At 45.6% G+C, this 27,414-nt stretch overlaps 1 protein-coding gene across 2 annotated transcripts in view; it reads right to left on the reverse strand.

Moving 5' to 3' along the window:
* The window catches only part of ABHD2 (abhydrolase domain containing 2, acylglycerol lipase), a 102,865-nt gene that overhangs the window by 7,157 nt on the left and 68,294 nt on the right, over window positions 1–27,414 (reverse strand). For both annotated transcript variants that reach the window (XM_081227008.1, XM_081227009.1), the window contains 5 exons: window positions 12,789–12,972; window positions 8,375–8,467; window positions 5,435–5,545; window positions 3,053–3,122; window positions 1,405–1,489 (listed from right to left, as the gene is read on the reverse strand). In XM_081227008.1, the coding sequence (XP_081083134.1) occupies window positions 1,405–1,489; window positions 3,053–3,122; window positions 5,435–5,545; window positions 8,375–8,467; window positions 12,789–12,972 (543 nt within the window). The remainder of the gene's footprint in view (window positions 1–1,404; window positions 1,490–3,052; window positions 3,123–5,434; window positions 5,546–8,374; window positions 8,468–12,788; window positions 12,973–27,414) is intronic.

The following is a 27,414-nucleotide window of genomic DNA, read 5'->3' on the forward strand; positions in this document are numbered from 1 at the left end:
TGCCGATGCTACTGGTGGGGACCAGGCTTTGAGGAGGGATTCATAACACTTACACTCTTATTTACTAGAGAACCAGATGAATTCAATGGAGTCAATGATTTTCCATTACAGAACTTTATTTTTCAAGGCTAAAACATAAAGCTGCAAGTTGCATTAAAAGACGGCCAAGCTCTCAATGGCACGTGCTAAACGGCCATTTGAGAATTATTAACCTGGAGCTTGACTTTATGAGTCCACGTTTAAGTTAGTCCCGCATGGCCTGGTAAAGCCATTACCGAAGATGTGTGCAAAATGGGCAGCCAGGTACAGTCAGGTACCACAGGGAGCATCTCTCTTCCCAGGGGCGTAAGTGACAACGGGTCCCTTGCTGGCTGCTCCAGGCCTCTGAGGCACTTCCTGGCACTCACATTTCTGGCTCTGCAAGGGCTCTTTTCTCGTCTGACCCCCTTTATTCTTCCCTTTCGGCTGCTATTTTGTAAGTTTCTGTGTGACAGCGTTACTGCTATGGATGTTACTTTAGATATGCAGAGGGAAACCAGCATGGCTGCTTCCTCTCGCTGCAGCCCACGTGGCTGCTTTTGTGTAGGGAGCCTGTGGTTTGATAGACGATTGACACATAGCTTTTTATCACATAATGCACCTGCGACACATGCATTCACTCTGAGCAGAGAACGGAGCTCTGTCTGGGCGTGGGTCCTTTATCTGCTTGCTATGTTATCTACTCTTTAACTTGGGGTCATGAGACAATCAGAAGTACCCCTTTTCCCCCTGGTTCACATATGGTATTTATAAGAGGCAACGTAATCACAGAGGACTGGGAAGGGAGGAGATTAGGTACAATGCAAAGTAACCTTAGATTGTGACCCAAGTGTTTCCTTCCGTTACCCTCTTTCTAGTTTCTCCCATAGCTCCTACCTAGCTAGCATGGTGTGAGGCCGTGCAAGCCTGAGGCAAGATAACATTCTCATGAACAACCTTCTTTGCTCTGTCAGTTGCTTATATTTTTATCCTCAAAGCAGATGGGGAGGCTGTCTGTCACAAGAGGTAGCAGAACTGGCTTTTTTTGTTTTGCTTTTCAGGTCAAATTTGAAGTCTAAATAGCTCTTTAAGTCAAACTCTCAGACTTCATGGAGCCACATCCCTGAGGCCAGAATTTCACAGAACACCAGGGGACTCCCCGAACCTCTCGGCTATGGATATAAAGGATGATCCTGTCTCTTGCACCAGGACAGAACATGAAAAGGCTCCACCCAGGCTCCATCATAGCCCCAGAACTATCAGGCTAGAATACATAAGAATACTGCCAAGAGATACCCTGATCGCCAGAATATGACAGCACGGTGAAGGGGACATACTGTGGCAATTTGCTGAGTGGTTGAGGGAGCAGCAGGAAGAAACACTTACCTGAAAGAGATTTTGGAATGGTTAGAAGACTTTCATGCACCAAGGGGTCATCGGCTGCGTTCACCAACATGAGAGGTACATAAATCTGCAACAAGAAAATAAAGCAGAATTAAATGATCAGGTCTCTTTTTTTAGACCCCATTGATCCAAGGCTCAGATACACTACCGGATATGTCTCTGAAGCAAAGGGAAGAGGGTCAGTGCTCAGTGTCCTGAACGTGTGGACTAAGGACACCCCGTATTTCCTGGTGGTGGCAGGAATGATAACTGCTGCTGTGATCACAGCCCTGGCAGGCATGTGCAGGAGCCAAGCTCGCTGTCCTAGGCGACCCACGTGCTCTGATGGAGCAAGGGGAAAGACTCTACAATACTCACTGGCAAAATATTTCTGATTGCCCGCACAGTGTCTCAGATTAGCCATACCTTTCCGAAAAACGACTTTACAGAGTTATGTCCATATTCATTCAATTTATATGGTGGGGAAGAAAAAAGGAGTGTGCTCCACTCCACACAAAGGAGGCTTTCTAGAAGAATCTGTAGGTTGAAAACAGGAGCAGGCTGGTGGATATCGGGAAGCTCTTGGCAGCTTGGCATTCAACATGCAGTTATCAATACAGCCAGTAAGTGTCCTTTTTCATTTTAGCAGAGGTGGTGCTGATGGGGGTGCTCAGACATTACTGAACAGCCATGCCCAGGAACGTTAATGACTCGTTGCCTCACCTGGAAGCCCCTGACACTGGCTCTGGACAGCTTCACGTTTCTGTAATGGCTTAAATGAAGACATGAAAAGCCTGGATGATGATGCTAAAGTAGGAGGGGTGGCCGATATGACACGAAGGCAGAACTGCCATTCATAACGGTATGCTTAAGCTGGGGGAGTGGTGGGCCAAACAACAGGTGGACATTGATAGGGATAAATGGGAAGTCCTGTGTTTGAGTAGAAAGAGCAATTGTTCAAAGACAGAAGGGGAGAGACTGATTTGGTGGTGGTTCAGGTAAAAAACATGGGGGTTATGATTGGCCACAAGCTTATTTATTTATTTATTTATTCATTTATTTATTTATTATCACAAGCTTAATTTAATACAAAGTTTATTGTAGCTGCTCACACCTGCATTAATGTAAACCTACTTCGACTAACCTACTGCATTAATATAAGTCTACTTCAACAAAAGACATGCTCCTCTATCATTCTGATAAAGAAATGCATCTGTTTTACTCTGTGCTTGCCAGATCATGGCAGGAATTTTGAGTTCAGTCCTAGGCACCACACCAACAAAATACACGATGACCAAAACAGGGTCTAGGATTATAAGAGATCTACACGGACTTCCTGTGAGGAACCATGGTAGGAACCAGGCAGGATTATACAGTCAAAGGAAGACTAAGAAAAAAATTGGTGCGGCAGTGATTTTAAGGGCTTTCACTGCACTAAGGGGCAGCTCTGGGATTATTATATGGAGGTCACAGAGGGGCAAAGTTTGGTTCAATAATAAACCCAAGTCAACAACTAGAGCAGTTACAGCCAGATGCTGGGAGAGCTTCCACCAGGGAAGCTTAGGAGGGATGCTTGTTATATCACGGGTGGAGCTGGATGGGGCGATACTAACTCTGAGATGCTGCTCCCTGAGTTGATGTGGTCACTCACCCTGTGCAGGTACCTCATGCAGCTTTCTTCCTCGTAATATTCCTTCAGGGAGTTATAGCCATGAAACTTCCTGGGACACAAACACACAAAGGAAAAAGACAAAACAACACCTGAAATAAGATTGGAATGTTGAATTGATTTTATTACTGTGCCAGTTCTCACACTAGCTCATTATATCAGTAGAATATACACAGGTACCAGAGTTAAGGGTTAAGAGCACCCAGCTTTGGCATCTGGCTTCAAATCCTGGCTCTGTCACTCACTGACCATGGACCTTAGGCAAAGGGTTTAACCTCTCTGAGCTTCTCCTCTGTAAAATGGAGCTAGGGACAGAAGCTTCTTTAATGTGAGATTTATGACATTAAAGTGACATTTTATTAGCACAGTGACTGGCCCGGAGTAATTACTCAGTAAGTGTTATCTGTAGTTATTAGCGGATGTTACATCTTTTTGAGGCAGCATAAAACCAGATGTCACTGTAGACACTAAGAAACTGCAATTCGAAGACATTTACTAGAACTTTGCTTTCAACAGAATTCTTCCTGGCAGAGTGATCTGGACCACTGTGAACTGGAATGAAATATATACTGGATAATAGAAATGAGACAGGGATTCAAAGTTACCGACTCTGTCCTCCATGGAGCAGTAGTCGAGACACACTGACATTAACAAACCCTTCAGTGCTCCAGTGGGCAGGTCCTGCAGCTTTGCCCTGACCTGTGCTCTGAGAGGCCGGCACGATTCAGCCTGGAGCTCTGACACCAGGAGACAGAGTCAACCCCAGGTCAGAGGATCTCTGGAAACCTCATTTCTTTCTGACACAGATTAAGGCCTCTGGTTTGTGAACAGTAGGGTTTTTTTTTGTCCTGACTGGGGTCTTCAGGGCATCTTGGCTCCCCTGTAGCTGTGGATCTCTTCCACTCCCAGGCTCCTTAGACATCTCTGCCAGTGAAGGACCCTCAGGTTGGACTATTTGGGGCAAACTTGACAGGGAGGAGGCTGAGTGCAGAAATCATCTCTAGGACATTTGTCTCCATGAAATCAGCCCCTCTGAGGTCTCAGTGGGCCAGGAAGACACTCTCATCCTCCAGTATTACGGGTGGCAGGTTGATGAGGAGGCTGCCCAAACTGGTTATGATCATGAAAACTGCTACTATCTAGCGCTATTAAAAAGGAAGAGTTTTAGGAAGAGTTGAAGAACACTCTCTTTTGGGCTTAAAAAAATTTAGAAGATTAATGATATTTAAGTAAGTTTTTTTTTTCTCATTAGTGTAGTGTCTGCACCACAGTAAAGTTGCACACCCCATCGTAAGTGAGGGTGGGTATAATTCATTCTCACCTTCTGAACGTGCCAGCAATTTCCCAATCTCCATTTCCTTTGAGTAACTGTTCATGGGCATATTTCAAAGTTACTTGGTGTAAGAAGGCTACTAAAATCGCATAAGGAAGGTAAATACAGATCTCATACTCTCAGGTCAATATGTCCCCATCTATTGGATGAACACTAGCTTGTTTTAGGCCACACCTGAAGGTATCAAGTGATCTCTAAATAAAAAGGATGGCTTTTTCAAGAGAACGATGAGGTCAGAGATTAACTTTACCTTTTCCAGATAATGCTAACCTCAATCAGAAACTACTGGTGCCAGGAAAGAGGACACTGTCAGTGTGGTGACCTCAGGTGCCTGGAGAGGCCTGGAGGGGCGGCAGGGAAAGGGCAACTGAGTGAAGTGGGCGGGGTTTGCATATTACACTCAAAGGAGAGTCTTTACGCCCCTAAAGGAAGAGGCTCTGTCCATTTATCTTGTAATACACAGCTCTTTTGGTCTATTTTTGGTTTTCCTACTTTTGATAGAGACATAGGCAGGTACAATAAATATTTTCCTTCTCCTTTTACTCCATTGCCACATGCAGTTTATGTGATATCTGATCCCTGACCCAGTGTTGAGGACTGTGGACAACTAGGGCACGCATACCCCAGCTCCCCAGTTCAAGCTCAGTTGGCCATGCAGGAATGTAGAACGAGTGGTCAGACCCTCTTCCTATTTTTTTTTTTTTTTTTTACATTTTTTGGCCATTCCATGCCATGTGGCATGTGGGATCCTAGTTTCCTGACCAGGGATCTAACCCACACCCCCTGCATTTGAAGAGCTGAGTCCTAACCACTGGACCGCCAGGGAAGTCCTCTTCCTATTTTTTTAAGAGACATTAGAAATTTGGATTTCTCTGTGAAATCTTCAGTTTTTAAACAGTGGACATTAAAAAAAAAAAAACAAAAAAACCCCAAAACCCTTAACACTAAAGTGGGCAGAGGAAACCCCTGGCGCTGGGCAGCAACGGCCTGTTACCTCCCGCCTGGCACCCTGCCCCAGAGCATGGGCACACCTCATCACATTGTCGTCGATCTGCATCAGGGATGTGGCTGTGTAGAGGCGGCTCAAGTCTGTGTCCTCCAGGCTCTGAGGTTTCTTAACATGGTCTCCAAAAAGAGCTTGCCTACAATGAGACAAGAAGCAAACAGAGAATGAAAAGCAGATGATAAACCAAATCATCACACTGTACAATGAAATATCCTACAATTTTGTCAATCATAACTCAGTAAAGCTGAAAAAAAAATTTTTTTAAAGCACATGATAAACAACCACAGCCGAGCCTACTTCCTTGCCCAGAGGCAAGCCAGGAGAGGGTCTCTGACATAGCGTCTGTGTGTAACTTAGAAATAAATCCCTTCAGCTTTCAGAATGTCCCAGAGGATACGCTTGCACTATTGACTTTTGAATAACTGAAGAAGGATCAACAGCAAGACCTTATTTTCCTTGCCCCTCTCTAAGGGGCAGCTAGACAAGCTGAAGATTGTGTTTGAGCCTAGGTGACTATTACAAAACTGGCCCTGCAGAGAGGTCTCAGGATGGGCTCTGTGGCCTGTGGTGGGCTGTCAGCCAAACAGTGGGGGGCCTTAGTCTAAAGTTGTGGAGGCCCCATCTTTACACTGGTGTTGACACCGCCGCCTTTAGCAGAACCCCTTTCTCTTTATGAGCCCTTTGTGTCACTTAACGAGGAAGATAACGGTTAACTCATTCAGCATTTGGGCAAATCAACAGCCCTCCAATATGTTAGCTAACTCAGAAGAGTAATTATTTCCAGTATGAAAATGATCCATCTGAAGAGGATGACAACAAAGGCAGAGATCAAAATGTGCACATTTACACGTCCATTCCCAGCAAGGGCTCTCACTCACACAGCTGAAGGAAGACTGAGTTTGCTTTGAGGTTTGGCCCTACAGTGGGAAAAATTCATTACGGAAACTAAATGCTCTGGTATCCATTCACAACCTCTTCCAAAGAAGAGGAACAGATTTCTTAAATTTTTTTTTCAAAAGAGTATTAGGAAGATTATATACTTAAAGGATAGAATTCACAATTTAAAGTGTGTCCCAATAAAACTAGAAAAAAATTTTAAAAAAGAAAAGACAATGCTGATAGAGAAAAAAATTATAATAAAGTGTCCCTAAAATTTCTAGGTATTTGGCTTTCTGTGGTAAATTTAAAAAATGTAAATACACTGAGAGCACATGCAGAGGACTCTGCCAGTTTGTTAAGAATTACATGATGGGGCTTCCCTGGTGGTGCAGTGGTTGAGAATCTGCCTGCCAATGCAGGGGACACGGGTTCGAGCCCTGGTCTGGGAAGATCCCACATGCCACAGAGCAACTAGGCCCGTGAGCCACAGCTACTGAGCCTGCGCGTCTGGAGCCTGTGCTCCGCAACAAGAGAGGCCACGACAGTGAAAGGTCCGCGCACCGCAATGAAGAGTGGCCCCACTCGCTGAAACTAGAGAAAGCCCTCGCACAGAAATGAAGACCCAACACAACCAAAAATAAATAAATTTAAAAAAAAAAGAATTACATGATGGACCTTTTGGACTAATTTATTAATGGCAAGACTATTATGGGCCCTGTAGCAAAACAAATGTTCCCTGAGAGGAGGGAGTTCACTTTCCATTGCAGAGGTATGGGAAGACAGACAGAGGACTTAGAATTGGTGTCTGATGGCCTGGTTTCACCCCTGCTGGAACCTCAGCAAACCCCTGGATCTATCCAAACCTCAGCTGAGCCACACCTGAATCAGGGCCCAGCACACAACTGATGCTCACACACCACGATCTGAGCAGAAACTCAGCCAGCCTGGGGGACATAAGTTTCCCTGTGCCCTCCACCCACCCAACACCAGGGCCTGGGGATGTGCCTGGCAGCCTGAGGGGCCTGCGAGCACCGGCCTTGCCCAGGCACCACGTGAACCCCACCCACAGGTAGCCCAATCTGGGATGCTTGGCTGGCCGGGTGGGCGGTACATTTTCTTTTAATCACTGAAAAAAACAGGGTAAGAAACTGATCATTCAGTCAGGTTGCTTTTCCTAGGATGGCATCAAAAACCCCATAAAATTGTACGTTTTGAGTGCCCAATATGTACCAGGCTCTGGGGGAATCAAAACATGCCTGAGCCCTCCAGTCCTTTCCAGTTTAGTTCATGATGCGGGACTCACACTGCGGAGGCAGCAGAAAAACGACTTGTGGGGGGAGGAGCTAGCTTCACAGCCGAGATGGACCTAAAAGGATGGGCTGGGTTTGGACAAGCAGAGATGAGGGGAAGAGGGTCCTCAGCAAGGGCATAAGTGGTGTGGGAGAGGCCAGAGGGCACGTGGGCCTCTGAGAGGCCTGGTCCAGCTGGAGAGGGAGGGAGGCATGGGGGAGGAGGGAGAGCCAATATCGCTAACAATAATCACAACGATGAAATCATCACTAATATTTCTTGAGTGCTACTGAAGACCAGGCGCTGCTCTAAGCACTTGTCAGGGGCTAACCCACCAAAGGATTCTGAGCAGGAGACGGGCAGGCAGAGCATGAAGAGTGTGGACACCACGCTTGGCATCAGCGGCCCGACTCCTGTCACGCTGCTGCTTGGTCAGAACCCCAAGAGCCAGCAGAGAACGATTCTGGATTCCCAAGCACAAAAGCATCCTAAGGAGAAAAGCTCCCCAACAGTGACAAGCCACCCTCAGGATTGCCCGCATTTGGGAAAGAATGGTGTGGAAACGGTTTCTCTTTCTTCTTGGACTTTTTGAAATTATGGAAGCAGAAAGCGATTTGGTGAATTTGGTAGCTTGGGACAAGTTTGTTTCTAACCAAGTCACAAAACAGTCAGCAGACAATGTGTACCACCCCCGCCTTTTTTTTTTTTTTTTTCCCTGGAGAAAGAGGAATTTTGGCTTTTAGCGAAATAAGCTCAGAAAGGAACTGTCCCCCAAGGGATAGGGAAGGTCCCGCACCTGTGCGAGAGGATGATCTTCTTCATGTTGTCGGCCATGAGGAAGTTGTAGAAGCGCCGGCACTGATCCCACTGCATGAAGGTTTCCTGGGCCCTGGAAGAACCACAAGTGACAGTGAGAGGGACTGCGTCCTGGAGAGGAGAGGATGGGGCTGGCGAGGGCAGGAGGCAGAGCTCTTGCCGCTGGAGAGCGCTGGCTCCCTGCGCTGGAACGTGGGCTTGGATGCGTGGTCCTCAAACTACCTGTAGAGACACCAGAACAGCTGAACGTTGCTGAACATGAGGCCCCAGCCAGAAAGCTCTCTGGGGCCACAGGCTTTGTTGCTGACACTCCTGACCCCCTCCTTCCACCACCTTGGACTTCTCTTCATCACAGGACCTGCTTTAATTGTCATTTGAACACATTCGCTACTCGGCTTTCTACTCTGCAAGCATGTTTTTCTGGCTTAATAACAGGAGTGTGTAAAGGGAGGGGGTGTGTGGAGAAAATAAGTGCACGGCAAAACCTGAAAACACTTATATGTGGAACCTAAAAAATACAACAAACTAGTGAATAAAACACAAAAGAATCAGACTCACAGAATAAACTAGTGGTTATCGTGGGGAGAGGGGAGAGGGAAGGGGGGAGGGGCCGTGGGGGGAAGGGTTATTATGGGAGTGTATGAAATCATGTGTGTGAAACTTTTAAAAACGGTAAAGCGGGCTTCCTTGGTGGCGCAGTGGTTGAGAGTCCGCGTGCCGATGCAGGGGATACGGGTCCGTGCCCGGGTCCGGGAAGATCCCACATGCCGTGGAGCGGCTGGGCCCGTGAGCCATGGCCGCTGAGCTTGTGCGTCCGGAGCCTGTGCTCCGCAACGGGAGAGGCCACAGCAGTGAGAGGCCCGCGTACCGCAAAAAAAAAAAAAAAAAAAAAAGTCCTTCCCCACTGACTCCCCACTTGACTGAGGACTTCCTTGGCATCCATATGCCTAGCATGTCACCATTAGTGACACTTATTTGTTGGTTTGCTACTGTGTAAACATCATTCTATTGCCATTAAGCAGATACAGACTATCTCTTACACCCAAACTGCAACAGAATGCTTGTATTTAACCATATTATTATTGGCGGATTCTTCAGTGTAAGATCGTTGAGGGCTTCCTCAGCAATGACGACTTGATTTTACCTGAAATGAGACCACAAGAGCTTCCCTTCCCTTTTCTTTAGGCTCCACGAGGGTGGGGAATTTGTTGGCCTTGTTCACGGTTGTGTCCTAGAAGGGTGTCTTGCTGAATGAATCAAAGAATCAATGAACGAATTAATCACGGGTAACCTTTCGGCATCACTACTTCTCCCTCTTGCATTTCTGTCTGGTTGCTGTTCACTGGATGAATTTATAATGAAGGTCTTCATGATAGCTTCAAATGATTAATTAAACCAGAGAGTTAGGCTGAGTCTGACCACACACATTTCCAGGGCTAGTTAGTTGGCTGCTGTTTATCCTGAGGCAACATGTTAAGTCAGCTGGATACCATGTAGTTTTGGGACATCTGTTTCCCTCCTTCACTGGTTCAGCACCTCATCAAAGGTGAGCTAGTTTAGCAGCAGCTATACTGCTCTAACTACAGCAAGCAGGCGCTGGCTTCTGAGCCTAGAACTGGCTCTGGCTAGTGGGGAGGTGCGCTAAAGGGATGAGAAGCCAGAGGGAGGGGATGGATCACTGACAAGCGGTTGTGTAGACTCAACGAGGAGGGATTTACCGGAAGCATGAACTCCTGTGTGGCCCCTGCAGAGGCAGACGAGCCCTCCCCGCTCCACCTTGGCATATAGGAAGCATGGCTGCCATCATCCCAGTGCTGAAAAGGTTCATTGCCCTTAAGCCTTGGCAGGAAAAAAAAGGTTATGCTGGTTTAAAGTAAGCCACTGTCATTTAGCGAGTAGATCTCATTAAACTGTTGGGGGGACCTGAACTCATTAAAATGTTGGGGGTGCACATAGGGCGATGGTGTCTCCTTGACCTGTTGCCAGTTCCTGTGTGTAGGGCCACAGGATCTTAGCCTTAGCATTAGTTCTCTGTGCTCTAGAGGATAAAGTTGCCTGTTTCTCTCCTCTTTGCAGGAGGCAGATGTGACAATGATTATGAGTATCAAGATCTTTGAGGTCTCAGAGAGAAGTGGTGTAGACCACGCCTGCAAAATGTTTAGCACCGCACAGATGTTGGTCAGTTTCCTAGCTTAAACCTTTGCCTTAGTTTGAACACCGTGGATCGGCAAACGCGTGAGTCGTGTGCTTGGCCAGCAGCAGATGGCGCTGTTGCAGCAAAATGAAATCAGGCTGTTACTGAAGAGTCTGCGCGTTGAAAAATAAATGAAAACAAACTTGTCCTACATCCTCCTGCGCGTCAAATCCAGGGCTCTCTGAACACAAAGTCAGTGTTCACAGTAATTTGACAGCATTTGGTTGAGGAGGGGACTTCAGCGATTCTGATTTTTACAGATGCTAGAAGCCTTGCCAAAAACTGGACCACTTGTCAGGTGACAAGGGCTCCTGCCAGGCCCTGCTCCCTCGGATCCTGTGGCGGGCCCTTTGCTCATTGCTCTAATACTCCAGTCACTGGGCAGGATGGGACTTCGGTTAACTCTGGTTACATAATGGCTACGAATTGGGAGTTGAATATTTTTAGCCAAGCCAAAATAAAGGCACACGTCCTGGCTCACCAGAGTGTAGAGAGGAGTGAAGGGGAGGATTCCCATCAGGAGGACGAGGGGACTAACCTAGTCCTGCAATATTAGAGCTGGAGAGACCGCTGAGGTCCCCAGGCCTAATGACTGCTAAACGTGGCTAAATCTCAGGAGTCACCTGTGAAATGTGTCCAAACGCAGATTCCCGGCCCTGTGCCGCAGATGCATGAATCAGGATCTCCAGGGCTGGGGCCCAAGAAAATGAGTTTATTTCTAACACGATCCTCCAAGTGATTCTTAATGAAGTGAGGCAGTCGCTAGTTCGCTAGATTGGTCTTTGTTATCCACTGATCTAGTCCACTTCTCATTTTACAATGAATAATGATGATAATTAACAGTTATTGACTTAACTTTCTACATGCCTGGCACTGTTGCAAGTAGTTCATGCCCATTAACTCATTTGACTCTCACAATGGCGCCATGGGGTAGGTACCATTTATTATTACCGTCATCTCCATATTGCAGGTGAGGACTAGGCCCTGGCGCTGGAACTCAGGAAAGGTTCCAGCAGGGCTGTCTTTCATGTCTATTTTTGGGTACATTTAAATTCTCTGTTTTGGCCAGCTTTAAGGCTCAGGCAGAGGCTGAATTCTGAGCCTGCATTTGCCCTTTGGATGTGTTGACTTCACATTCCAGTAACAGATATTTTTAGAAATAACGTAGCCCCTTATCCATTAGAAAATGACAAGATAGGTTTAAACTACACCATGAGAGATACAGGTGAGGCAAAAAGGAAGGATTCATTTATTAACTATAAGGACTGTTTGGCATTAGACTGGATCAATCAGGGAGTTTTTTGTTTGTTTGTTTGTTTTTACTTTTTTGTATGATTTTGGATTTCAAGAGTTCTTTAATAAACTAGTCATACCCATTGGTAATACAAAAGACATTATCATGAGCAGTGAGTACAGGAAAAAATATGAATGCATTTAAAGAGTCTGGAAAGATGTGTGTGTGAGTGTGGTGTGTATGAGTGTGTGTGTGTGTGTGTGAGTGTGTGTGAATGTGTGTGTGTGGTGATCCTGGAGTGATCTAGGACAACACTGATCTGGTGGGGGGTCAGAGAAGACGATAATGCCCTCCTAGGACTCCTCCTTTGGGGTTCTGTTGTCGGGAGACTAAGGGGAGAGGTAAACCTTTACCCAGTAGGTCATCTCTTGTGTGTGATTCTGGGATGTCTGAGAGAGACGACTATTTGACAGTGAGGGCATGGATTAAATGGTTTCTAAAGACCCCTTCCAGGTGCCACCTGAGACTCAATTCTTTGGTAGACAGGAGGAATCTGGGGTCATAAGGCCCAGTTCTCAGACCCTGGTTCACCAAGTCTCCTCTGTTTTCATAAACCCACAGTTCTACAAAACTCCTGGAGCACGAACAGAGTTAAATCATCTCACAGAGACTCCAAAGGGGAACAGCAGCTATTAAGAGGGGCTTTGGCTTATTCAATTACAGATCTGATCCCCAAATAGAGCTGCATATCCCAGGCTTAAGGGGTCTGATAGGACAAATCCAGTGTATGATGTGGAAGCAAAACAAGGTGAATCCAAGACCCAGAAACTTCTGCTCAGTCTGCCCCAGCATTTCCCCTGCTCTTCATGGACCAATGTCTGGTGCACTGGGGCATCTCAATAAACGAGTGCTAACTGGAGGACCAACAGCAGAAAAAAGTGGGAACATATGGCCCGGATCACTCACCTCAGTGCACTGTAGCCCTGGCACACGCTGACGCAGCACAGAACCTTTTCTTGGTTGGCCTGGGTCTCCCCCAAGTATTTACACACGATGTTACCGCCCAGGCTAAAGCCCACGACCACCAGCTGGGTCAGGGGATATGTCTTCCTGATGTAGTTTACCATGGCTCCAAATTCCCAGGTGCAGCCTATGGGCAGAGAAGTAAGATGACTTGGTTATTTCGGGTGCAACAAATATTGGAGAAAATGTGAGCTGGAAGGTTACTAAGTGGGTGTTAAGACTCTAATAGAGAGAGAGAGAGAGAAATATATACGTACGCAGCCAGCCCTCTGTATCTGCTGGTTCTGCATCCGTGGATTCAACCAAATACAGATTGAAAATATTCAGAAAAAAAATCCCAGAAAGTTCCAAAAAGCAAAACTTGAATTTGCCGTGCACCAGCAACTAGTTACATAGCATTTACATTGTATTAGGTATTATAGGCAATCTAGAGATGTTTTAAAGTATACAGGAGGATGTGCATAGGTTATACGCAAATATTATGCCATTTTATATATGGGACTTGAGCATCTGTGGATCTTGGTATCCATGGGGATCCTGGAACCAATCCCCTGAGGATACTGAGGGACAACTGTATAGGAGTGTGTGTGTATGTGAGTGTGTGTGTGTGTGTGTTTGCAGAGAGAGACACATACATTCAGCCAGACAGGCAGACTTCTCTCTGGCTACCTGCAGCGAAGTTCCCAGATGCCCCTCAGTATTAGAGGAAACACGACATTAGTAGTGCCCATGAGGGAAGGGACCATGTATCAAACGCTTGTACAACGCTCCTTTAAAGATGGGTTGTGAGAAACCTATCCGGATACTCATGGAAATTAAAACAGATATTCAGGGTGTGTATGAGCACCTGTGTTTGCACACACAGGTAAACAAAAGCAAGAGCAATACTCTTTGGGGTTAGATTCTTAGGCTACAAAATAGGATGTTACACCCACTTGTACAATGATTCATGGTGTTAAGAAAAGTACCAAGCGGATGTTATTTACAGGACTGCCTTATCAATGTGGGGAAGGGAAGGAGAGACAAACTTCAGTCCAGAGGGACGGCCAAGATGCTCTGTGGGATTAGGATAAAATGTTCTTGGTGACGTAGGGACAGGTGCCGTGGGAGACAGACCCATTCAGAAACATACAGAGGAGACTTCTGAACGGAGAGGGTGTTTGGGCCCAGTCTGCCCGGGAGGGATGATGTCAACTGGTGTCCCCTTGGGAAGTTGGTGAAGTCACGTTATGTCTCAGCAGCTTTGCGAAGAGGACGAGGGTAGTGGCCATACAAATGAAGGGGTTCATCACATCCTTCTAAGGCCCAGCCCCAGACTCAGCAGGGAGACAACTTAAAATAAAACCTAACAGGGAAAGTGAGGGACTTTGCCAAGAGGCATGCACGAGACAGACCAGCATGAAGACAGTATGGATTTTGTTCGTTGAAAAAAAAAAATGAAAACAGACTTCTTCCACATCTTCCTGCTTATCAAAGCCAGCTCAGAGGGCTGGACATTCCTAAGAGAGTTGAACGGCTCCTCTCCTAACCCACAAACCCTGAGGGACACGACCTTCTGAGCCGGGACAAGCTCCCCCTTGGATCTGTCTTCCTTTTAACAGTGGAAGGCCAGCACAACCCCACGCAGGAGTTCTCAGCCCACGGGGTACAAAGAATCACCTGGAGAGGGTGTTAGAAACAGGCATTCCCGGGCTTCACCCCTAAAGAAGCTTATTCAGTAAGATGGTGGCCAGGCCCAGAAATCTGCATTAAATGTTTTTTTTTTTGAGTTGGTTATTCATGCACATGGCACAAAATTCAAACAGCATAAAAGATGTGGTAAAAGGTACTTTCCTATACTCTTTTAAAAAATACCAATGGCAGCATACATATTGCTTAGCACTGTTTTTTTTAACAATGTTTCAGAAGTCATTGTGTAACAATACACATAAAGCTGCCTTCTTTTTTATTTTTATTTCTAATGAGGTATAACATACACCCAGGAAAGTGCACAATCAATGAATCTACGCATTTACACCCACACAACCACTGTGCAGATCAAGATGGAAAATATTCCCGACACTCCTAGAGGTCCCCTCGTGCCTCTTTCCAGACAAGATCCCCCAGACTTTGACTAATGATTGCAATTTGAAAGTGTTCGGAGCTCCTGAGGCTTGGAAGGTGGCAAAAGATGCTTAAGACTAGGGGAAAAACTGGAGGCCAAGAGCTGCTCCCTCCCAACATGGAAAGACCCAGGCGTCACCCTGAAAAGGAAGTACATCTCTCTCTCCATTGAGATATAAGAGATCAAGTCTCCTGTTTTTCTCCCTCCTGCACCCAGCAGAGGCTGGGGCACCTTGCAGCCCTTCGATAAATAGCTGATGAATTGAGCGGATTCTGAAGGCCTCTGATGGGTCCTGGTGACAGCCTCCTGGAGCAACAAAAAGCTGGTCCAGAGGGAACCCTGGACCCTTAACTTAGGAATCTGAAACGCCAGTCTTTTGTCCCCACCTAGGTCATTTATCCAAGTTTCTCTTTTTAAAAAGGTAGCAATAGGGGCTTCCCTGGTGGCGCAGTGGTTGAGAGTCCGCCTGCCGATGCAGGGGATGCGGGTTCGTGCCCCGGTCCGGGAAGATCCCACATGCCGCGGAGCGGCTGGGCCCGTGAGCCACGGCCGCTGAGCCTGCGCGTCCAGAGACTGTGCTCCGCAATGGGAGAGGCCACAACAGTGAGAGGCCCGCGTACCGCAAAAAAAAAAAAAAAAAAAAAGGTAGCAATAGAAGGAATGTTATATCTCTAGGAAACGCTAGGTTTAAAATGGGGAGATGTGATGTAAAATGGGGAGATGTGAAGCTGAGATGCTCTCAACTTTCCAGTGATGACAAGCAAATCCTGGGGTACAAGGAAAATCTATACCTCTGGGCTCCCTGCTGGAGGCTCAGAGTCCACAGGTACAGCATGGGGTCTGGCAATGGGTACTTTTAACAAATACTCCAAATGATTTTTATCCTGAGGGAATTTTGGAAAATACCTTGGGCAAGTTACCAAACCATTCTGGGTCTGTTTCTGCATCTGTAAAATGGAGGTAATAATGGTGAATACCTTACAGAGTTGGTTGCAGGACTGAGTAAAGTGATGTAGGTAAAAGGCTTAGACCAGGGCATAGTAAGTATTCAATGTTAACTATTATTATAACTGTTACTTCTCTTCTCTTTTAAAAATATTATTTAAGTACACCCATGCTCATAGCAGCTTTATTCACAACAGCTGAAAGGTGGAAGCAACCCAAGTGTCCATCAACAGATGAATGGATAAACCAAATGTGGTACATGTATACAATGGAATATATATTCAGTCTTAAAAAGGAAGGAAATTATGACACATGTTGCAAAATGGATGAATCTTGAGGACACTATGCCATGTGAAAAAAGCCAGACACAAAAAGACAAATACTGGGGACTTCCCTGGCGGTCCAGTGGTTGGGACTTCACCTTCCAATGCAGGGGGTGTGGGTTTGATCCCTGGTCGGGGAGCTAAGATCCCACATGCCTTGGGGCCAAAAAACCAAAACATAGAGCGGAAGCGATATTGTAACAAATTCAATAAAGACTTTGAAAATGGTCCACAAAAAAAAAAAAAAAAGACAAATACTGTTGGATTCCACTTACATGAAGTATCAGGAGTAGTCAAATTCACAGAGACAGAAAGTAGAATGGTGGTTGCTAGGGGTTGGAGGGAGGGGGAATGGGGAGTTGTTGTTTAACGGGTACGGAGTTTTAATTTTGCAAGATGAGAAGTGTTCTGGAGATTGATTGTGCAACAATGTGAATGTACTTAACACTACTGAACTGTACATTTAAAAATGATGAAAATGGTAAATTTTTGTGTATTTTACCACAATTAAAAAAAATCATTTAAACAAGGGATTGTAGCTTAACACTTGAAAAGACCAATCTAGATTTCTAGATTTTTCTCCAAAGCAGTGTCCTGTGATCTGACTGCACGTTAGAATTACCTGAGGATCTTGTAAAACAACAACAAATACTAATGCCTGGGCCCTCCCCAAACTAATTAAATCAGAGGGTAGGACCCAGGCATGGGTGTTCTTTTACGAGATCTCCAGGTGACTCCAAAGTGCAACCAGGGCTGAGAACCACTGTTCTAGGGAACAAGGATCCCTTTGGCTCAGACCAATAGGAGAAAGCATTCTTTTTTTTTTTTTCCCCCACATCTTTAGTGGAGTATAACTGCTTTACAATGAATGGTGTGTTAGCTTCTGCTTTATAACAAAGTGAATCAGTTATACATATACATATGTTCCCATATCTCTTCCCTCTTGCATCTCCCTCCCTCCCACCCTCCCTATCCCATCCCTCTAGGCGGTCACAAAGCACCGAGCTGATCTCCCTGTGCTACGCGGCTGCTTCCCACTAGCTATCTGTTTTACGTTTGGTAGTGTATATATGTCCATGCCACTCTCTCACTTTGTCACAGCTTACCTTTCCCCCTCCCCATATCCTCAAGTCCATTCTCAAGTAGGTCTGTGTCTTTATTCCTGTCTTACCCCTAGGTTCTTCATGACATTTTTTTCCCTTAAATTCCATATATATGTGTTAGCATACGGTATTTGTCTTTCTCTTTCTGACTTACTTCACTCTGTATGACAGACTCTAGGCCCATCCACCTCATTACAAAAAGCTTAATTTCGTTTCTTTTTATGGCTGAGTAATATTCCATTGTATATATGTGCCACATCTTCTTTATCCATTCATCTGATGATGGACACTTAGGTTGTTTCCATCTCTGGGCTATTGTAAATAGAGCTGCAATGAACATTTTGGTACATGACTCTTTTTTTTTTTTTTTTTTTTTTTTTTGCGGTACGTGGGCCCCTCACTGTTGTGGCCTCTCCCGTTGTGGAGCACAGGCTCCGGATGCGCAGGCTCAGCGGCCATGGCTCACGGGCCCAGCCGCTCTGCGGCATGTGGGATCTTACCAGACCAGGGCACGAACCCGTGTCCCCTGCATTGGCAGGCGGACTCTCAACCACTGCGCCACCAGGGAAGCCCACATGACTCTTTTTGAATTATGGTTTTCTCAGGGTATATGCCCAGCAGTGGGATTGCTGGGTCATATGGTAGTTCTATTTGTAGTTTTTTAAGGAACCTCATTCTTTAAGGCATACTCCTACTTGGTCTCTGGGCCAGCCTTTTCAGACTTCCCTTTCCACTTGCAGTAAGCAACCTGCCCACATGGAGGCACTGCCCTGCCTTTGGAAGCTTCTGAAGCAGGGCTGTTGCCCTGGTAGCTGCTTTCCAAATATTTCCTCAAAGCCAGGTTTCTGTAGTGGGTGAACCCCTGCTCAACCCAACCGGGCACCTCTACCGGGTCCATCAAACTCCTAACACAAACAATCTTTAAAGCCCTAAATACACACAACTGCTTTCTGGTAATCGTTCTTGTAGAGTGGATCAGAAAAGCTGCATTGAGGTTAAATATTACTGCAAGAAAAATGCACTAGCCCAGTGGTTCTCAAAGTGTGGTCCCTGGCCCAGCAGCATTAGCATTGCCTGGGAATTGTTCAAAATGCAAGTTCTTATGCCTCAGGCCACCTACTGAATCAGAAACTCTAGGAGTGGGGTCTAAACAGAGGGTTCATTAAGACACAGATTGCTAGGTCCCACCTCCAGAATCTTGGATTCAGGAGGTCTGGGTGGGATGAGAATTTTCATTTCTAGCAAGTTCCCAGGCAATGTTGGTCCAGGGAACACACTTTGAGAACCCCTGTCTGAGTTGATAGGAAAGGTGGGTAAAATCTTCAATTTTCTGTTTCTTTTGTCTTTTTTTTTTTTTTTTTTTTTTTGCGGTACGTGGGCCTCTCACTGTTGTGGCCTCTCCTGTTGTGGAGCACAGGCTCCGGACACGCAGGCTCAGCGGCCATGGCTCACAGGCCTAGCCGCTCTGCGGCATGTGGGATCTTCCTGGACCGCGGCACGAACCCATGTCCTCTGCATCGGCAGGCAGACTCTCAACCACTGCACCACCAGGGAAGCCCTCTTTTGTCTTTTAAAAGGGTGGTTCAGAGAGATGCTTCATGTCACTCGCAGTTAAATAAATGCAAATTAAAACGACAATTCACAATCCTTTTCCACTGCCCATATTAGAAAAGATCAACTTTGCCGATACCCAGCACTGGGGAGGGTGTGGGTACCAGGCCTGCTGGTCCATCCACTGATGTGGGAGTGGGCACTGGAATAGCCTTCAGAAGGCAATGTAGTAATGCTTTTAAAAGGACAAACCGGGCTTCCCTGGTGGCGCAGTGGTTGAGAGTCCGCCTGCTGATGCAGGGGACACGGGTTCGTGCACCGGTCCGGGAAGATCCCACATGCCGCGGAGCAGCTGGGCCCGTGAGCCATGGCCGCTGGGCCTGCGGGTCCGGAGCCTGTGCTCCGCAACGGGAGAGGCCACAAACAGTGAGAGGCCCGCATACCGCAAAAAAAAAAAAATAAATAAAAATAAAAATAAAAGGACAAACCTTTGGTCCTGCAATTCCACTTTGGGGGACTTTATACTGCAGATGTATACTGCATATATGTGCAAGAATGTTTCCTGCAGTGCTGTTCGCAGCAGCAAAGGAGTGGAAATAACCTAAATTTCCACCAGTAAGAGGACTAGTTAAATTGCTGTGAAAAAGAACGACGTAGAGTCCAGTGTGCTGATGTGGAATGACCCTGAGCCAGCTTACTGAGGGACCAAAACAAGAGCAGAGCAGTGGGATGGCACCATCTCCTGTGTGTATTTGTGTTTTTAAAGGGATTATATGTGTACACATATCTGATTGAATATTTGCTGAAAAACTATAGCAGTTATTGTTATTTTTTTTTTTTGAAGAGGAGAACCAGGGGCTAGGATGGGAGGAAGACATAGTTTGACTCATTGCTATATAGATTTTTGCACCATTTCAATGTTTTTCCTGTGTATATACATTACTTTTTCAATAAAAATCCAGCCAGTTAAAAAATCTAGTGAAAATGAAGAATAATTTCTTAAAAAGATGTTTAAATCTCCTTAGACCAGTTCCAACTATGCTAAATACACCCAACACATTCCTCATGCTGGGGCAGTGATGTGTGCAGCTTGTGATGGGGACATTATTTGCCTGTATAAGAAATGGTACTAAGGGACTTATTGTCAGTTGTTTCCACCACCATTTCCTTGGGATTCTGCCTAATTTTTTCATCCCTTGGCTAATTATTTGTATCTTTAAGTTTTGTTCTACCATTGAATGAGCCTCTCTATTAGACTATAAACGCCATCAAGCAAAGATATTCCTGGTGTTGTTCACCACTGTATCTGTGGGACCAGGCACTCAGCAGGCACTCAGTCAGTATCATCTAAACGAATGGGAAGGAGGCATTACGTTCCAGGCCCTGTGCTAGGCCCTGTGAGTGAGTGGGAGCACCGGGCTTTGGACCCATGTCTAACCCCATAGCCCAAGTCCTTTGTCTTGTATCCCAAATCTACATAAGTAATTGCACGGCCAGGATTTATTTTTCAATTGTGAAAAGTCTTACTTTTTCACCATCTGATGCCTTTTGGACCTACCTATCTTTATCCAGGTTTGAGACTAATTATTTGAGACCTAGAGGAGATGTTCAGATGTCACTGGGGCAGTTACAAAACTTGGATTTTGTAACTTGGATTTGCTACACTACTGAGGAGCAATTACAGCTAATTGTGTAGGCACTTTGGGAGCCTCAGTTTAATTAAATTCAAGCACTTCTGATCTGGATAAAAGGCCAGGTCTACATAATCCTAGACAAGCTGTTGGGTGTTTTGTGAAGAGCTGCCATCTCTCCCAGGCAAGGGAAAGGCAAGGACATGGTGTCTGCCCAGCTCCAGGATTAGCCTGCTGGTAGATGCAGGGTCCTCCCGGGATCTCCACCTGATGTCAGTTACCAAACACCCTCAGTGTCTGGGAACCCCTCCCTGGGCACTTTTTTTTGTGTGTGTGTGTGTGGTATGCGGGCCTCTCACCGCTGTGGCCTCTCCCATTGCGGAGCACAGGCTCCGGACACACAGGCTCAGCGGCCATGGCTCACGGGCCCAGCCGCTCCACGGCATGTGGGATCCTCCCGGACCGGGGCACGAACCCGTGTCCCCTGCATCGGCAGGCGGACTCTCAACCACTGCGCCACCAGGGAAGACCCCCTGGGCTCTTTTATTAAGAGCTGCAGCTACCTGTTTTTTTAATACTAGGAGGATTTTAATGAGGTTCTATGTATTTAATCCTTAAAGGATTAGCACCAGTAACAAGATTTAGGTATATAATCTTTTTTTTTTAATGTTTCTATAGCCCACTTTAAAAAAAATTTTAATCATATTTAAGTGTACAGTTCAGTGGCACTAAGTACATTCACATTGTTGTGCAACTCTCACCATCATCCATCTCCCGAATTTTGCACCTTCCTAAACTGAAACTCTGTCCCCATTAAATAGTAACTCCCCATTCCCCCTCACCACCCCCGCCACCGACCCAGGACCCTGGCATCTACCAATGTACTTTCAGACTCTATGAATTTGACTATTCTAGGTCCCTCGTATAAGTGGAATCAAACAGTATTTGTCTGTACCTAATGTATATTGGAATGCATTTTTAAGGTTAACTTAATATATGTCCTGCAAACAGATTGTACCTTTTTTCCCCCCTGTGCTATACAGTAGGCCCTTGTATAATCTTGCTGCAGCTTTTTATTATTTTTTTTTTTTTTGCGGTACGCGGGCCTCTCACTGCTGTGGCCTCTCCTGTTGCGGAGCACAGGCTCCGGACGCGCAGGCTCAGCGGCCATGGCTCACGGGCCCAGCCGCTCCGCGGCATGTGGGATCTTCCCAGACCGGGGCACGAACCCATGTCCCCTGCATCGGCAGGCGGACTCTCAACCACTGAGCCACCAGGGAAGCCCTTGCTGCAGCTTTTTAAGATGACGAAATAGGAGTCACTAACCTGGCCTTAGACAGATGAGTACCACAGGCCTATGTTGGAAAAGCAAACTGCCGAGGACAGGAGAGGCCTTTTTCTTGTACCTCCCATCTATTTCAAAAGCCATTTCCCCCAAAATGGCACTATTATGACTCAGCTGGCTCAAATACAAGGACCCAGAGACGTGATCTTCCTTGTGGATGGAGACTTTGAGTCATCTCTGTATCCTACACGCCAGGCACATGGTGGGCGTGCCATTGATGGAGCTGGGTAAGAAGGAAGTTTGAATCATGTGGCATGAAAGCACACAGTATCAGCCAGCGTGACCGAGCAGGGGACGGGAAAGAAGAACCTAAATGTCCTTCCCACTAAATTTAATGCAAGAGAGTGGTCAGCTAACAACATGGCTCGCTGGCAGACTGTTGGGGGCCTAGCAGCCCCTAGCATTTTCATAGTGAAGGTGTGTGAGTCATTTCTTAGAGCTGTGGGCAAGCTGCTACAAAGCTGACTCACTCGGGAAGAAAACAGCTGTAGAAATAAAGTGAGAGCCCTCTTTGCCCACCATATGAATTTGCCTTGTCTTCATCTCTGAAACAAAGATTTTCGCAAATGAGTGCTTTTGGCTTTGTTTCCCGGGGTATAGGATGCTGAAAACTGCCCTCTTCTGTCTGAAGGTTAAATATTCAGGTCTCATCCTGAAAGCACAGACCTGTCGACCCTCCTCTACAGTTCTGCTCGCAGTATTACTCCCCAACCTGTCCCCTAAACTCTGGGCCCCTCCCTGGGCACCCTCTCAAAGCTCGATGACTCTCAGCAGATGGTCTTGTCAGATGTTTTACTAAGATGCTTGAGCTTCTGCAAATTCACTGCCTTCGCTTCCCCATTCTCCCTCTCTCTTCACCCACCTCCCCTCCCTCCTCCCTTCCCACAGTGTCCTTCTGCCATTATAACACTTGACTGTTGCAGAGCCAACAAAGTTCCTGGTTGTCATCTGGAATCATGAATACAATTCTAAGTGTAGTCTGCATCACAGATGTAGAGAACAAACGTATGGACACTAAGTGGGGAAGTGGCGGTCGGGGGGAGTGGTGGTGGGATGAATTGGGAGATTGGGATTGACATATCTATGCTAATATGTATAAAATACATAGCTAATAAGAACCTACTGTATAAAAAATAAATTAAATTAAATTTAAAAAAACCCAAAATGGAGTCTGCATCAATTAAAATGGTAGACATGAAAAGCTTACAGAAACATTTATGTTCATGATCTAATCAAATATCTTCAGCTAGACTGAGCAGTTACTTCTACTTCTAACAAAGTAGAAGTTTCTTAAAAATCACTGTCTGCAACTCTTTGTGGCAAAATGCCTTGGATCATGTGGGTGATCTCTACAGCATGCTGTATAGCAGGGTGACCATACACCTTAGTTTGCCTGAGAGAGTCCTGGAGTTTGTCTGTTATTCTGATGCAGTTGTTAGTAAGGTACTTTTTCACTCTCATAAGTGACCCAGTTGGGTTGCTAAATTATATGGTGACCCCAGGTACAGGGCTTCCCTCCCTTCTAAGATGGAAATGCTATCCCCTAAGCAAGGCAAAATTTTCTGATCTTATATTGAGGTTCCAAAAGACAGTTTAAAAAAAATCCAGTATTAAACCCAATTGGACATTAATGAGCTCCTCCTCCAAGCAATAGAAGATGATGCTGTGTGGGCTTCCCTGGTGGCGCAGTAGTTGAGAGTCCGCCTGCCAATGCAGGGGACACGGGTTCGTGCCCTGGTCCAGGAAGATCCCACATGCCGCGGAGCGGCTGGGCCCGTGAGCCATGGCCGCTGGGCCTGTGCGTCCGGAGCCTGTGCTCCGCAACGGGAGAGGCCGCAACAGTGAGAGGCCCATATACCACACACACACAAAAAAAAAAAAAAAAAAAAGAAGATGATGCTGTGATTTCATGTACTTCTTCTCAGCTTGATGTCTAATGTAAGAAAGCCAAATGTTTAGAAATAAGGAAAGAGCCCACTTCATTGTTTAAACTCACAGGAAAAGGCAATTTAAATCGTTTGAGACCATTTTCAATGTCAAAATGTCCTAGGTTGGTGTTCGGTCATAAGTTCTTAGGAGGCTCATGATTCTAAGGGACTCAGTCACCTTATGGGGGCCAATGCAAGGTTATTATTTTTATTCCTTTCATCTGATACAGAAAAGACTTTAAAAATCTTAAATTTTTTCTCTAATCAAGATCAAACTCATAGACCCTTTGTCACTTGGCTCTTAACTTTCTGGTCATAAGACTTCAAGGTCAGTCTTAGAGATGGAGGTCAGAATAACCACAACTGGATCATTCTGGTTTTTAGTTCGTTTCCTTGGCTGGTGGACTTGATCCAGCTCTACTCTGCTCTGAATATGAATACTGGACTGGGATAAGGCATTTAGCCAAAGACAAAGATGGAGCAGAATATTTCCTGAATTTACTGGTCCCCTGCAGCATCACTGACAACATGACTTATATTCCTAACACTGCCTAGGTTAGAAAATCAATTAAGTCCATTGTTCACTACCGCAGTGTTCCAATTAAAGATTAGGCTCTGTATGATAAATACACTTCAAAAAAATCTTCAAGACTTCTATGCTTTCCTTCATTTTCAAGTGTTATTCACTGATCTCATCCAGAAGATAGGGTTATGGACCCCCAGTCTGTTCCAGCAAAGTATCGTATTTAAATAAGAAATTTAAAAGACTGATAAATTCTACTCTTGTGGGTTCTACTAGTCACCCTAACAGTTTCACATTTGGTCTTTGATCAGATCAGATAATGTCATGTAATTCATCAAAAGGGAAATCTTTAATATCTGCTGGTTAAAAAAAAAATCTATGAACTATTCTGAGGCAAGTGGTGAGGAATTTTTTTAAAGAATGAAAATAATTTTTAGAAAGTTAAAATATAGCTGATAAGCATGTACTACAATAAAAATAACTTGCCAGCACTGATTTTGAATATAGAAGCCAGTAACATTGAGCTGGAGGTGTGTGACCACCCTCCCTACTCCCAGCCTGGGCCCACCAGATTTGGCAAGGAGCCAGTACTGAAGGTTATGAAGCTGGAAAGCAAGCACTGCACCCTTCAAAATAACCACCAGGGCCTTGCCATACCTGTAAAAAGAGTCATAACTCAGACCAAGCTCAAAACAGAAATTTATGCTCAGGGAGCACTGCTTCTCAAATTGGCCCTCATGACAGTTCACAGGCAGCCAACTGTTTGAAGCCGACATAGAGGCTAGGACATTTAATTGTTCAAGTAAACTTTCGCCTTTTCTCCTCTAAGTGGGCTCACAGAAAACACAAAGTAAGAGTGAAAGACTAATAAAGACAATAATCATTGGCATTTACTGGTATTTGCTGGGCCTCATGCTGTGTACTTTTATATTAATGTTAACTTCCCCAACTGCGGAATTCAAATTCCCATCTGTTGGACTCTAAAACACTGCCTTTTCCTTATGCAGGCATTTCCTGAGCAACTCTCTCTCAGTGATACGCTAGATGCAGGAGATTAACAAGAACATAATATAAAAATTGAATATTAAAATCTGGCCCCTGTCCTTAAAAAGGTTGCTGTTGGTAAATATTCTTTTTGGACAAGCCCAGCCATTAAGTGCAGACTGATTGGGACTATTTCCCCCCCTTCCCTCGATGGTGAGCTGTTCTTCACTAGAATGGGAGCTTCAGAAAAGCAGGGACTTGAATTCCCGCCTGTATTCTCATCACAGGGTCTGGCCTCATGAATGTCTGTAGGATGTGAGATAAACAAAAACCAGAGCCCAAACCCAACAGGCCTGTTTCTGTGGCTCTGAGAAGCTCCTGGCTGCTCTTTTGCCTTAAACCTAAAATGTATCTGACTGGGAACTATTTCCTTACTCCTTAGAAGTATCAGCAGGATGCAGTCCCTTACATGAAAAGGCTATGTAGCCTGTTGTTCAAAAGCATGGACTCCAGGACTAGACTGCCTGGGATGGAAACCTGGATCACCCACTCATCAGTTTTGTGATCTGGAGCAAATTACTCAACCTTTTTTTAAAAAAAAAATTTTATTGGAGTATAGTTGATTTACAATGTTGTGTTAGTTTCAGGTGTACACAGCAAAGTGAATCAGTTATACATACACACATATCCACTCTTTTTTAGGTTCTCTTTCCATCTAGGTCATTACAGAGTATTGAGTAGAGTTCCCTGTGCTATACAGTATGTGCAAGTTACTCAACCTTGCCGGGCCTCAGTTTCTTCATCTGTAAAAGGGGGATGACTGATTTAATACATCCTATAAAGTACTTAGAACAGTGCCTGGCACACAACAAGTGCTATGTAAGCGACAGCTACTAATAACAACAGTAATGACCATTACCACTATAGTGGGGACAAATCTTTTTAATGCTCAACTATCTCCCTGCTCCCCTTTATTCTAATAAGCAATATCATAAATAGGAAATGAACACTACGACAGAGGTGATACTGAGTTGAGGTTAAGAATCACGCAGTTTGAATGCTGGTCCTACCACTTACTGGTTGTGTGACCCCAGGCAAGGTACTTAACCTCCCTGAGTCTGGGAAGTGGGGAAACTAACGCCTACCTCCGAGGCATCAGGAGGATCAAGGGAAGTAATACCCGTGCATGCTCAGCACATGCCTGGCACTATTACTGTGAGATAAATGGTAACTGCTGTCATGCAGGATTTTCCTTAATGAATTTATCTTTCAAAGGCAGCACTAAGGATTCATGTGATTCTAAGTCACAAGAATGTAAGGTTATCCATTTAGGAAATTCTTCTGTTCAAGAGATCTATTTTCAACAATTTCTAATCACATCAGCAAAGATGCCCAATAACAAGGGATTAGTGCTTACGTGGTTTAGAACAGAGTTAGTTTGATAAGCGGGAAAAGGTCTTTTGCAATTTTCTCAAAAGAGAGGTGTGTGTGTGTGGGAAACAGGAAAAGAAGAATGAGGGCTTCATGCTGATGCCCTCTTTAGCTTTCTCTGGTCAAGATCACAGTTTCCAAAGGCCAGAAGAGTATCACAGTGACTGGAAGGCCTGCCATCTGCTCCAGAGCGACACGGTTTACATGAGGACAGGTCATACAACCATAAGGCACACCTGTTTGAGACATGCTAGTCTGTACAACATCACCTTCCATCCACAAACTGGCATTTCACACCCTTCCTCTCAGTCCTCATTCAGGCAACACTGACCTAGTGAGCACTTTCTATGGGCCAAGCAGGGTTCGAGGCCCTGGGGGGCTAGAACAGGAGCACAAAGTCCCCAGGCACTTGTGGAGGGGAATTGGGGATGGAGAGACAGGAAACAAACATGTAAACAAATACAACATTTCACCAAACCATACGTGCCTTGAAGAATGTGAAGAGGGAGATTAGACAGAGAATGACTGGGGGCGAGGGGAGTCTTGGAAGGGTTCTCCAAGAAGGTGCCATCTTGGTTGAGTCCTGCATGACAAGGTGAAACCTGGTGAGACAAGAGAAGGGCCCTCCACACAGAACTTGGGCAGAGGTCAGCAGGCCCCTCAGGCCAGTGCCTGGTGCCCACGTATGTTCTGGATGGGCT

The sequence above is a fragment of the Mesoplodon bidens genome (genome assembly GCF_964165515.1).
Source record: "Mesoplodon bidens genome assembly, chromosome: 3".
Taxonomy (NCBI): domain Eukaryota; kingdom Metazoa; phylum Chordata; class Mammalia; order Artiodactyla; family Ziphiidae; genus Mesoplodon; species Mesoplodon bidens.